At 35.0% G+C, this 14,331-nt stretch overlaps 1 protein-coding gene across 1 annotated transcript in view; it reads left to right on the plus strand.

The window, feature by feature from the left end:
* The window catches only part of GLCCI1 (glucocorticoid induced 1), a 104,699-nt gene that overhangs the window by 68,194 nt on the left and 22,174 nt on the right, over nucleotides 1–14,331 (plus strand). Inside the window, exons 4-5 of the mRNA XM_053898288.1 lie at nucleotides 7,712–7,825; nucleotides 12,714–12,866. Of these exons, the coding sequence (XP_053754263.1) occupies nucleotides 7,712–7,825; nucleotides 12,714–12,866 (267 nt within the window). The remainder of the gene's footprint in view (nucleotides 1–7,711; nucleotides 7,826–12,713; nucleotides 12,867–14,331) is intronic.

The raw sequence follows: 14,331 nt of genomic DNA on the forward strand, positions 1-14,331 counted from the left end.
TGCAATAATATTTTCTCTGGACCTAAAAGATAATAGTCTGAAGAATTTTGATTATCCCTTTGAACTCAAAGGAATTATGTGATAAACTTTTAAAAAATAAAAATATTTATCTAATAAAGTCTGTCTAAATCCATATTAAATTGAATTATAAGGATGTTTTGTAATCTTTTCATTACTTAAAATTGACTCCAATAGGAAGAATTTTTAAGGTCATACAAACTGTTTGTCAAAAAAAAAAAAAAAATAGAACACTGATCAGTAGGTTAGTATGTTAGTAGCTTCTTCAAATTTTTGTCCATCTTTACTTCAGTCTCATATCTTGCAATATCTTCAACATTAAGAAAGGAAGTTACTTTACAAAGCAGTTGAGGTTATAAACCAATACATAGTGACTGGTAGTTAACTTGCAGTTGAACATTAACATAGAATTACTTTCAGCCATGTTGGTAGGTAATAGAGGTTATAAATTAAAGGCTAAAGGACTGGGTCTGCCATTTATTAGCTGTATTACATTGGGAAAGGTATTTTATTTTTTTTTAATGTTCATTTATTTATTTTTGAGAGAGACAGAGACAGAGAATACCAATGCAAGGGGCTCGATCCCATGTAGAGTGAGATGGTCACCTGAGCCAAAATCAAGAGTTGGATGGTTAACCAACTCAGCCACCCAGGCACTCTGGTACTTTATTTTTGAGAATGTGTCCTCATCTATAAAATAGATATAATAAATTTATGGGATCCAAGTGGGTTTGTGAACTAAATGTTTTTTTAAATGTTAGTCTGGTATTGCTATTAACATGCTTCTGTTAACAAATATGCCTTAGTGGTAGCTGTAAATACAATTCTGTATTACAGATTATTAGCATAAAAGTCCCAAAGCTAGCTGTATCTCTGGGGATGAATCTGAGTGTGGGAGTATCTCTGTTCCTGGGTTGGTGGGTTTGTGTGAGTCTGAATGTGGGCAAGCATGTCTGTCTGTGGGCATGCAAGGCTTGATGTACGTGTAGGTGACATCTCCCTATGCTTGTGGACATGTTTGCATATATGTGAGTTCTTTATTTATGTATGTGTGTGCGTGCATATGCCTGTGTTCATTTCATGGGGCTGAATGAATAGCAATTAGCTCATTAGGGTTTGCCTCTTGGCAATTAAAAACATAGGAAAATAACTGTAATTATTCATATTTATGGAAAGGTTAAAAGAAATTCCAAATTTTTATTTTTGTGTTAGATTAGATACTGTTGCGTGTTTAATTCCTTTGAACACTGACAAAGGAGTAATATGTAAAATTTGTTTTTAGACTGTAGAACCTTTGTTTTGAGACACTTGATGTTTGTAAACAACTTAAGTTTGTCACATACTCCTTTTTTTTTTTTTTTTCATATAAAAGGTAATGACAGCTTGAAGTTCTTAACTTTCCACATTATATTTTCAGAAAAATCTGCTGGGTTAATATCTTTAGTAATCGTTTTTGTGTTTTCTCTTGGTGTAGCTGTTGTTAATTTTTTGTAAGATTCTCTTGTCTTCCTGTAAGTTATTAACTTGTGTCTTTAGGCAGTGTAGAATAGTGGTTAAAAGAGAAGACTCTGGAATTCTACTTCCTAAGTTCAAGTATTTCACCCCTTAAATGTGTGACTTTTAGCAAGCTTTTTAATCTTCTGCTTCAGTTTCCTTACCTATAATATGGGACAGTGATAGTACCTATTTTGTATGCTTTTATTAAAAAAATGAATGACATAATTTATATAAAAGCAAGCAGCAGAGCACCTTTTTCCTGGTTTTATACTTTTCTTCTCATTTTTTTCCCTACTCTTCCCAAAGCCCTCAGATCCTGCTTCCTTTCCTACTGGTTAAGATTTCTCATTTCCCTGCCCTATGGTAGAGTAGAATTCATCATGAGAAATATTTCTCTCCCTTTCAGTATCTGAGGTGAAGGTACTCAACAAGTCTCCTGAGGCTGAGTTTTGTTTTATTTTGTTTTTAAATGTTAACAGTAGTAGGGGAAACTAACCAGACAAAAATAGCAAATGAGTAGGTAGGGATGATGTTAATTAGGTTTCCAGAAATTTACAGTAAAATGTATTCTTACTTCTCAGATTTTAAGTAAGGCCGGTCTCTGATTTGTCTTCATCTAGTTTCACAAAAGTCATTTTTTTTGTGAGTATTTATGCTAATTCTTCTCTCTACGCTTATTTCTTTAAAAAAATTTTTTTTTGTTTAATGTTTATTCACTTTTGAAAGACAGAGAAAGGCACAGCATTAGTGGGGGAGGGGCAGAGAGAGAGAGAGGGGGACAACAGAATCCGAAGCAGGATCCAGGCTCCGAGCTGTCAGCACAGAGCCCGATGCGGGGCTTGAACCCATGAAGCATGAGATCATGACCTGAGCCGAAGCTGGACACTCAACCGACTGAGCCACCCAAGCGCCCCTATGCTTATAATTTCTTCTTTGTGACTCACATTATTCCCTAGCTTTTTTAAACTTTGGAGCTCATATGCTTGAAACCCCTTTTATCTTTAAAGAGACTCCTCTCTCCTCAAATTTTTTTCTTTCAGCTTTATTGAGTTATAATTGACACATGATATTGTGTAGGTTTAACGTATGCAGTGTACTGATTTGATATACGGATATATTGCAAAATGATTACCACCATACGCTTAGTTAACCCATCCATCACCTCACATAATTATAGTTGTTTCGTGTGTAGTGAGAACTTTTAAGGTCTGTTCCCCTAGCAACTTTGAGATTTCAGTACAGTATTGTTAACTGTAGTCACCAATGCTATACACTACATCCCAGAACTTACTTACCTTGTAACTGGAAGTTTGTACCCTTTGACTTACCTTCACCCATTTCCTGTACCCTATCCTGTATTTGGTAACCACCAGTCTGCTCTTTGTTTGTATGAATTTTTTTCAGATTCCACATATAAGTGAGATGAAAAAGTATTTTTATTTGGCTGATTTATTTTGCTTAGCATAATACCCTCAAGGTCCATTCTTAATTTTTTTCATAAGGCCACAGCATAGGTAATGAATATTTAGAAACACAAAATCAGATATATCTATAGTTTAGTTCAAATCTAGTCAGTAAGGGGAGTCTAGTCAGTAAGGGTCAGCTGGTTAAGCATCTGACTTCTTGATTTCAACTCAGGTCATGATCTTACAGCTGTGAAATCCAGCCCCGTGTTGGGATATGACCGGGCATGGAGCCTGTTTAAGATTCTCTCTCTCCCTCTCTCTCTGCCCTTCTCCACTGTGTGTGTGTGCGTGCTCTCTCTCTTAAAAAAAAAAAAAAAATCCAGTCAGTACAATTTACTGCCCCTTTTGTAAATGAAGGTTGGTAGGCATTTCATCACAGTGACTGGGGTGGGCGAGTTCATCAAAGTGAGGACCAGGAGCTTCCATGCAATTGATGGAATGTAGGCCTAGAGAGGCTGTCTTGGGCAGAGCTTCAGAGCTATGGATGAGGTGGAATGTATGTGTGTTTGTGTGTGGGGACAGGGGATTGCACTTTCCTTCTGCCCCTTCCTCATGGACACGACTTTGTGTCTACTCTTTGCTGGTTCTAATGTCTACTCTCTACTGGCTACAAATGGCCATGTGCTCTTGAGCATCAAAGGAAAAGGAGAGGGAAATTCTAAGCCCAACTATGGAAGGTGAGAGTGTTTATAGTTGTGACACAGGTCTGCCCCTCTACTGAATGTACCTGTAAACAACACAGGAACCGCCTTACTGTGAAGCGAAGGAGGACTTAACGGCATCTTGCTTTCATTTTACATAGGTCTTGACTAAAATTTGTAATCTGAGTATATATATTTAGGAAGATGAGCTCCCTTTTACCCTAATCTCTACGGAATTGTAAACAAGAGCATAGCTATATAATATCCTGAGATGAACAGTATTGTGTGAAAGCTGTAAGGTTACACAGTTTAACTGGGTGTTCCAGGCAAAGTAAGATAGGTACCCATGATGGATGCTCTTTGTTTTCAGGGGTTTGTTAAGGCTGTTGAGAACAAAATTTTTTCTGGCTTATTTTGATATCTCAAGGCCTTTAAAATAGAGTGATTTAGGACTGATCAATTTTCAGATTGCTTTTGTTTGTTTATTTTTAAAGATTATTTTAAAAATGAAAAAGTACAAATTGCCTTGATTAATCTCTAGGCATTATGGGCTCTTCTATACAAGCTCTTGCTGGTTTTGAAACAGCACTGAAACATCATTAATATTCAGAAAACACTTAATTTTCTACCTCTTTCCTAATTAAGTGACTTGTACAATTTGAAATCCTTTTTATTTTTTATCATAGAAAATAATCTTTTCTGATTTATAATGATTACCTACTAATTTTGATTCGTTTTCTTGTGAAAATTAATGTTCTCTAGAAGAAAATCATGTCATTTCAACAGAGAGCAGGGAACTCAAACGTTAACATAGACCATCTTGCTTGTATATCTTTGCAAGATCGTTGTGTGAGAGGTCTACAAGCTACAGAGAGCTTTAAAAACTGAAGGAATTTGGGGTGCCTGGGTGGCTAGGTCAGTTAAGCATCCGACTTTGGCTCACGTCATGATCTCACGGTCTGTGAGTTCGAGCCTCGCGTCGGGCTCTGTGCTGACAGCTCAGAGCCTGGAGCTTGTTTCAGATTCTGTGTCTCCCTCTCTCTCTGCCCCTCCCCCGTTCATGCTCTGTCTCTCTCTGTCTCAAAAATAAATAAACGTTAAAAAAAATTTAAAAAAAAAACTAAAGGAATTTAAGGATATGAATATAAAAGAAAGGATAAAAACTATTCCTTTGTCTAGGTGCTTTATTTGCTTACATGCTATTTCTCTTCTATTTGCCATAGGTAAAAATAAGTTTTTCTAGCAACCTATATATACTTTTCCCTTTGAGTGGTATAGGCTTTAATAGCAACTGTCTGTTTTGCTTTTTATTGCCATGGTTATTCAAGGAAAGCATTTAGCTAATATTAAAATACAGTGTATTTTTGCTTTATGTCCTTGAGGAAATCAATATATTCTGCAGACTTTACTTTTGTATTTACACTTTCCTTAAGTAGGTAACATAAAACTGGGCTTGCTTCTAGGTGTTTAAGGAATAACTGTTAGTTGATTGATGTCATCTTTTCTACAAAGAAAATAATACCAGTATTATAACTTCCCCCAAATTGCTAATTATTCCCTTTAAAATGCTTAGGAATATTTTATTCCTGGTCTGGCATATTTGAAGCAGATTATATGTCATCTAAAATATATTAGGTATTTTGAGTTCTGTCCAGGTTGTTGTTTAATATAAATTGTTTTCTGTTTGAAATTTACCTCCTGGTAATACTTATGTCTCAGTTTTTGAGATTATGTTTAATTTCGAGGAAATTTATTCTGCCACAGTAAATTCTAAGGACAATGTTTTGCAGTGCTAGGCTGGCATGATAGAATCTGCTGTTAAATATTGGCATGATGAGCTGCATGCAGTTAGAGATGGGTCTGGTGGCTGCATTTTTGTAACTTCAAATACTCTGGAACAAGGGCTCCTAAATGCTGACACATAGAAACTATACAGAACCACAAAAATTGATCTGGGACAGGCACAGGAATGAATCTGTGTTGGTCAGGATTTTGTGAGTTTGGGTTTTTTTTGGTTTTTTGGTTTTTAGTTTCCCAGATGATTCCAAGGAACTTTGTGTGGGGCCATCGCTGTAAACCAGAAATGGGCACAGGTTTCAATCCTGCAGAACCTTATCACATGCCAGGCACTGCACCGTTTGATTGCAAATATGGTCTTATCTTTTAAAAATCATTTTACTATTTTTTTCATATTGATAAATGTACTCTTTAATTTCCATCCCCTATTTTCCCCATCCCTACCTCCTCTCTGGTAACCATTGGTTTTTCTTTATAGTAAGAGTCTATGTCTTGGTTTGTGTCTCTCTTTTTTCCATTGCTTGTTTTTTTATTATATTACACATGAGTGAGATTATATGGTATTTGTCTTTCTTTGACCTATTTCGCTCAGCCTTATACACTCTAACTCCATTCATTTTGTTGCAAATGGCCAGATTTCACTCTTTTTTATGGTTGAATAATATTCAAAGTGTGTGTGTGTGTGTGTGTGTGTGTGTGTGTATACCACATCTTTATCCATTCATCTACCAACACTTGGGCTGCTTCCATAGTTTTGCTGCTATGAAAGTAGGGATGCATGTATCCCTTTGACTTAGTGTTTTTATATTTTTTTGGGGTAAATACCAGTAGTTTAATGAATTCCAAGCCATATGGTAATAATGACTTTTCTCTTAAGCCTGGGAATGTTACCATTCCACTTAGGAGAATACAGTCTAAGTTACATTTGTTTTTTAAAAGTTTTCTGACTATAGCCAGTGTCCACCAACAAATGAATGGATAAAGAACATGTAGTATGAGAGTGTGTGTGTGTGTGTGTGTGTGTGTATCTCCATTGTTATATTATTCAGCCATGAGAAAGAAAGATATCCTGCCATTTGTAACATCCTGGATCAACCTTGAAGGCATTATGCTAAGTGAAATAAGTGAGGCAGACAAAGACAAATATTATGTGATATGACTTGTATGTGGGTTCTGTAAAGATTGAAATCACAGAAACAGTAGAATGGTAGTTACCAGGAGCTGAAGGGTAGAGGAAATTGGGGTTGGTCAAAAGATACAGACTTCCAGTTATAAGATGAATAAGTTCTGGGGATCTAATGTGTAGCATTTTGATTATACTTAATAATATTGTATTGTATATTTAAAAGCTGTTAAGAGAGTAAATCTCAACTGTTCTCACCCAAAAAAAGATGTAGTAATTTTGTGATAGGATAGACGTGTTAACTAATGCTACGGTGGCATCATTTTGCAATATATAAATGTATCAAATTAACATGTTCTGTACCTTAAACTTAGACAACATCATATGTCAATTATATCTCAATTGAGCTGGAAAATTAAAGTTGTGTGACTAAAGAGTAATGTATAGTAAGATATTCAGTACTAGGAAGTTACTAATACTAAATGCTTGGATTTTCCTCACCATGAAAAGATTGAAAATTTTAAAGTGTTTTAAACCAGGAGTGTTTTGTTTATGTAAGATGGAAACTTAGAAACTAATGTGGTCTCCATGTTAATATATGGGCTTTGACTTTAATTAGCATGTGAAACACTAGTTTTTTGCCTTATAAAAAAAGTGTTTAAAGAGGTAGATACTTGGTGTACAAAGATACTTGGTGTAAAATCTGAAATAATTTGGAAAAATTTAGTCTGCATGTTTACCAAAACACTATTTCAATTGAGCAAGTGAAGCATTCGTAGCATACATTTTATTGAAGTGTAGTTAACATGTTAGTTTCCGTTGTACAACATAGTGATTCAACATTTTTATACATTATGAAATGATTACCACGAAAAGTCTAGTTACTTTCTGTCACCAAACATAATGATTTCAATATTAGTGACTGTATTCCCCGTGCTGTACTTTATATCCCTGTGACTTACTTATTGTATAACTGGAAGTTTGTACCTCTTATTTTCAATAGTTTTAATCTTAAAAATGTAGAAGAATAAATCTTTGCAGTGAAATATTATCTCTTCTTGAAACCTTTGAGGAAAAAATTACCAGCATCCAAAAATTAAAATAAGAAGTACTTAAAAACTGGTATTCACTGTTGTTCTCATCTTATTTCTCCCCCCTCCCCAAAGCAGATTGCCAAACTGAGGCAGCAGCTACAACGTAGTAAACAGAGCAGTCGGCACAGTAAAGAGAAAGAGCGTCAGTCACCTCTTCCTGGCAACCATGTAACCATCAATCACACTCAGGTAGGCTAATTTCTTGTCCAGATTTGAAGAATTCCTTTGAAAGGGTTCATTATAAAGGGAGAATCCATTATTGTTGGGTTGCAGAATTAAAAATCTAAATCCCTGGCTCTACTAAATTGTTACTGCTTGTTAAATTGTTGCAAGAAGTTTTATTTTTCCTCCATGTATGTAATTTTCTTTTAATAATAGATGTAACAGAGTGTAGTCATCTCCAGAATGATTGATGCTGGCCTGGCTAAATCCTAGCTCATTTACTTGTTAAGCAACTATGGGCATTATCTCATTTAATCTTCCTAATGGTACCTTAAGCCATCTATATCTCTTTATATCTATTTACACCTATTTTACATTAGAAGAAATTGAGGATTAGAGTTTTGTTGTGGTTCTCCTGCCTCCCTAGGAACATGTACTTCCCATGGAATATAGTTTGGGAGATGCTTTTCTAGACCAAATTCACCTAAAATATTGATATAAATTTTAGGGGCACCTGGGTGGCTCAGTCAGTTGAGCGTCCAACTTTGGCTCAGGTCATGATCTCATGGTTCAGTTTGTGAGTTCAAGCCCTCTGTCGGGCTCTGTGCTAACAGCTCAGAGCCTGGAACCTGCTTCGATTCTGTGTCTCCCTCTCTCTTCCCCTGCCCTGCCCCACCCCCCCGCCCCTTGCACTCTGTGTCTCTCTGTCTCTCTTCCTTCTCAAAAATAAATAAATATTAAAAAAATATTGATGTAAATTTTAGTAAATCAAATGTAGAAGTATAGAAGAAGAAACCCCAGTAGTGAATCAAAACAAATCTAATCAGAGATGTTTCACAAACATAAGGATGATTTCGCATTAAGAAATGTATTAGTTTAGTTCATTTCATATGAAGATCACAGTAGATGCTGAATAACACCTGATAAAAACTCAGTTATCTATGTGTGGTAAAAACCGGCTTTACTAAAAAGATGACATTTCCTAATGTGACTAAAATGCAAATGTAGTGAGATCCTAACAGTAAAATATTGGAAACATTTGTTAAAATAAAAATCAAGTCATAGATGCCCACAGTTATTGATATTATTTGCTAGTAGTTTAGAGGCTCTAGACAGAGCAGTAAGAAAAAAATAGTTACTGTTATCTGTATGTAATCTATTTAGAAAATGAAAGTCAATGAACTAAACCATTAAAACTGACAGAACAGTCAATACCAAGTGTTGGTGAGGATTTGGATCAACTAGAACAGACATACATTGCTGATGGGAAGACCGAATGGTACCACCACTGTGAAAAACAGTTTGGCATTTTCTTAAAAAGTTACACACTGACCATAGAGCCCCCAAATTTCACTCGTTGATATCTAGCCACGAAAAATAAAAATGTATGTCCACACTAAGACTCGTACATCAGTGTTCATGGAGTCATTATTTATAATAGTCAAAAAATGGAAACAAATATCCATCAACTGATGAATAGATAAAACAACATTTTGTAACACCCATGCAATACTTTTCAGCAGGAAAAAGGAAGGAACTCCTGATACTTACAAGAACATGGTTGATTCTCAAAAATACCATGTTAAGTGAATGAAGTCAGAAGCAAAAGGCTACATAGTGTATGATTCATTATATTAAATTCTTGAAAAGGCAAAATTATAGAGACAAAGTACAATTTTTTCTTCTTAATCTGGTAGAAATAGTGTGTTATTCTTTACTCTGTTTATTTTAAGCACTTTTTCTGTAAGAGCCCAATAGATTTATAGAAGACCTATTGACTTGCTGACAACAAAAAAGACTTTGGCACATGTTCCTAATTTACATTGAATTTTTGGCATCGTGGTTATGCGTAAAAATAATTATCTGCTATACATACTGAAATTTTGTAGGTGAAGTATGAAGTCTGGAATGTGCTTTCAAATAATCTAAGAACAGAAGAAAAATAGATGTTTAGATGAAACAAGATTGGCAGATGTTGGTAATTTTGAAGCTGGATGATGTGTACTGAAGTTCATTGTGGTATAGTGTTTAATTATGTTTATGATTATAATTTTTCACAACAAAAAGAAACTGATAATGAGAAGATAAGATAAAATATAAGCCTATAAAAATCAGTAGTTTTATACTAATGAAGGCAAACCACTGTACCCTCTACTTACAGTGCCTCTAACACCAAACGTGTGGGAGGTTTTCCCACACCAACCAACTTGCCAATTCCAAACACTAAGTATCCTGCAATTCAGTTATAACACTAATTATTCGGAGTTGGCACAGACCCCACAATTTAAGGGCTCTGTCCCATAAGACTACCCCCCCCCCCATTAAGATGTCAGTCCCAGGTTGTCATCTGTACTTCTGACTATCTGACTATAAAGAAGGAATTCCTAACCACCCTTCTTCAGGTTCAGTAATTTGCTATAACAGGTCACAGAACTCAGGGAAACACTTAGGTCTACCACTTTATTATAAGAGATATAATAAAGGATACAGATGAACAGTTAGTTGAGGAGGTAGGTACACAGGGCTTATGGATATGTATTCACCAATTTAGAAGTTCTCTAAAACCAAAGTTTAGAGATTTTTATGAAGGCTTTATCACATAGGCATTATCCATTATTAACTCACTCTCCAGCCCCTCTGCCATCTCCAGAGGATGTGTGGGGCTGAAAGTTCCAAGCTTGTAATCATGGCTTGATCTTCCTGTTGACTAGCCCTCATCCTGAACCTATCCAGGAGCCTGTCAAGAGTCACCTCATTAGGGGCACCTGGGTGGCTCATTCGGTTAAGCATCTGACTCTTGATTTCAGCTCCAGTCATGATCTCAGTTCATGGGGTAGAGCCCCTTGTCGGGCTGTGCACTGAGAGCATGAAACCTACTCAGGATTCTCTCTCTATTCCCCTCTCTTTCCCTCCCCCGCTTGCACTCTGTCTCTCTCTCTCTCTCCCCCTCTCTCAAAATAAATAAATAAACTTTTAAAAAAGTTAAAAGAAAAAAAAAAGTCCCCTCATTAGAAGACTCTTCTATCACCCAGGAAATTCCAAGGAATTTAGGAACCTCTGTGTCAGGTTCCATGGTCAGAAACCAAATATTAGAACAAAAGATGCTGCTAGCATATCTATCAGTCAGGAAATTATAAGAGTTGTAGGAAATGTGTGTCAAGAACCAGGGAAGATTCCAAATACATGTTTCTTATTATGTTACAATTAGCAATGACATGTTAGTATATACAAAAATATATATAAAATGCCAAGAATTAGACTTAAGAGAAATATGCAAACCGTAAGACTTTATTGAGAATATGAGGTAGAAAACCAAGACCTTAATGGGAAATCTCAACACATTCATGCATGAGAAGGGAAGACTCATTATTTCTCAAATAGCCATTTACCTGAAATTAATTGAATTCCAGAAAATTGAAATTTTCAAATTGAATTCCAGTGGAAATTTAAAAGTAATGGTTTTGTTTCTTGAAAAGTTGTCTTCAAAAGTCACATGGAAAATTAATGCCAATTAATGGAAAAGAAAATTTGAAAAGACTCTTCCTATAAGATACCAACGTGTACTATAAATATCAGCAATCAAAGTGAAACTTTGTATACGGATTATCAGTTAAGAAAATCAAATCAAATATAGAAATCATAAGGAAATCAAATATAGAATCATAAAGAAATCTTGGCAGTTTGATTACTGTGTGGCAAAAAAAAAAAAATACTGCCTCACACCATACACAAAAATAAATCATGATAGGTTAAATATTTAAAATGAAAAACCATAAAAGTACCGAAAGAAAGGTATTTGATCTAAAGTAAACAGCAAATGTATAACAAAGAATTGCAACTTTCATATAAAAAAAAAAAACAAAAACGTGTGCATCATAACAAAGGGCATTAGCAGGCAGCCGCTCATAGATGGCAGAAACACAGCCCTGAGTAGAGGAAATAATTGTTCATGTGTTAATCAATGATTAGCAGTCTACCTCAATATGAATCCTATGTATCAACTTTAATCATTCAGAGTAAGAGTGAGATCATGTATCATTTTTACTTTTGCCTTGTTCATCTTTATTTTCCTCATTTCCAATCTGGTATTAGTTCCTTGAGCATCAAAAAGCTCGTCTTACTCTTAACTATAGAGAACACACTGATGGTCACCAGAGGGGAAGTGGTGGGGGGATGGGTAAAGGGGCTTAACAGTACACTTATTATGATGAGCACCAAGAAATGTATAGAATTGTTGAAGCACAATATTGTACACCTGAAAGTAATATAACACTATGTTAACTATACTGGATTTAAAAAAAAAAAGTCTTTAAGGTACCTTCTATGACAGCTGTGAGAGGTGGTTAATTTTTGAGAACTCCTCCAAAGGACTTTTGAAAAACAACCTTAAGGATATCAATTGTGTTACTGAACTTAGCATGATACATTGTTGCCACATTACTTAATAATCCAGAAGGTTTTCTCAAATGGTTGACAAATGGAAATGAAAAATACTGGAAGGTAATTTTAACAGTGAGGGAAACAAATCTTTTAAACACACACAGAGGTGTCTGGTAAAGCCACATGATACATTTAACTGACATGATTTCAACTATGTTTTTTTAGTAAAAACAAAAGGGAAAAAATTAAACTGTACAGAAGGTTCTGTCTGCCATCCTACCAAAAAAATGTATGCATTATACTATTAAAACTTGACACTTACATAAAGGGTTATTTTGGCTCTGGACCTTCCTTACTTTAGAACCTACATTTCTGTGGGTGTATCTGGATATATAGTATATTTGTAATATTGAAAAATCTCTGTTCATTGAGTTTTCCATTTTCAGATTTACCATGCTCTTGAGTTCTTGATTTCTTGATTTTTTTTTTTTTTGACCACAAATAATTTGACCCCACCTTGTCTTATATTTTGTAGGCTACTGGATCAAGATCAGTCCCTATGCCACTGTCAAATATATCAGTGCCAAAATCATCAGTTTCACGTGTGCCCTGCAATGTAGAAGGAATAAGTCCTGAATTAGAAAAGGTATTCATTAAAGAAAATAATGGAAAGGAGGAAGTGTCCAAGGTAAGGTTACATGGCATGTTCGAATCTTTTTCTTCTTTAGCATTCAGAACTGTCTCAGTAGTCCTTTTTTTTTTTTTTTTTGGTAACAGCTTGATTAGCTATAATTCACATACCATACAATTTACCAATGTAATGTGTGCAGCTCAGTGGTTTTTTTTTTTTTTTTTTTTAAGCATATTCACAGTTGTGCAACCATCACCACAGTCAGTTTTACAGCCTTTTCATCACCCTGGGAAGAAACTCTATGTCCTTCAGTAACCATCCCTCATTTCCTTCCAGTGTCCCCAGCGGTAGGCAACCACTAATCTACTTTATCTGTCTGCACGTTTGCCTGTTCTAGACATTTCTTGTAAATGGAATCATACAACACGTGGCCTTTTGTAGCTGTTTTTTTTTTCATTCAGCATAATGTTTTTAAGGTTCACCCAAGTGGTAACATTTATCTGTATTTCATTCCTTTTTATTGCCAAATACCCAATTGTATGAATTTTATTCAGCTAGTCATCAGTTGATGAACATTGTCTTGTTTCCACTTTTTAGCTATTATGAATAGTGTTGCTATGAAATTCATGTATGAGATTTCATGTGAACATGTTTTCATTTCTCTCGGGCATATACCTAGTTGTGGAATTGCTGGTATGGTAGCTCTTTGTTTAACCTTTTGAGAAACTGCCAGACTGTTTTTCCAAAGTGGCTGCACTTTTTCATTCTGCACTACACAATTTACTTGTATGGAGGTTCCGATCTCTCCATCTTTACCTATACCTGTAATTCTGTCTTTTTTTATTATACCCATCCTAGTAGATGTGAAATGGTATCTCATCATGGTGTTGCTGTGCATTTTCTGAATCTAATGATATTAAAGACATTAAGCGTCTTTTCGTGTGCTGTTGGCCATTTGTGTGTCTTCTTTGGAAAATTGTCTGTTTAGAACATTTATAATCATAAAACTGGATTATTTTGCCTTTTTACTATTGAATTGTAGAAATTCTTTATAAAGTTTTTTTTTTTTTTAATTTTCTAGATACAATTTCTTATTAGATGTAGGACTTGAAAATACCCATCCTTTGGTTGTCTCTTCACTTTTTATTTTCTTGATGATGTCCTTTAAAGGACATTTTCAATTTTGATAAAGTTTGATTTGTTGTTTTTCTTTTGTTTACTTGGTGTCATATTTGTATACTTGGTGTCATACCTAAGAAACCATTACCTAAATATAAGGCCACAATAATATTTGTGTTTTCTTCTAGGAGTTTTTTAATTTTAGGTTTCTCTTGTGGTTAGGTCTTTGAACCATTTTAAATTCACCAAAAATGCTTTATAAATTACCTCTGTCCCAGAAAAGTAATCTGGGCACTACTGCATGTGAACGTATATTTGGCCACATTACAAATACATACTCAACAAAAGAAAGCATAGAATAACCTCTGACTTAATTATCTCTGTGATTTTTTTTGAACCAAAA

This window comes from Panthera pardus, unplaced genomic scaffold, assembly GCF_024362965.1.
Source record: "Panthera pardus isolate Hobbes unplaced genomic scaffold, ASM2436296v1 HiC_scaffold_8, whole genome shotgun sequence".
NCBI classification, from domain to species: Eukaryota; Metazoa; Chordata; class Mammalia; order Carnivora; family Felidae; genus Panthera; species Panthera pardus.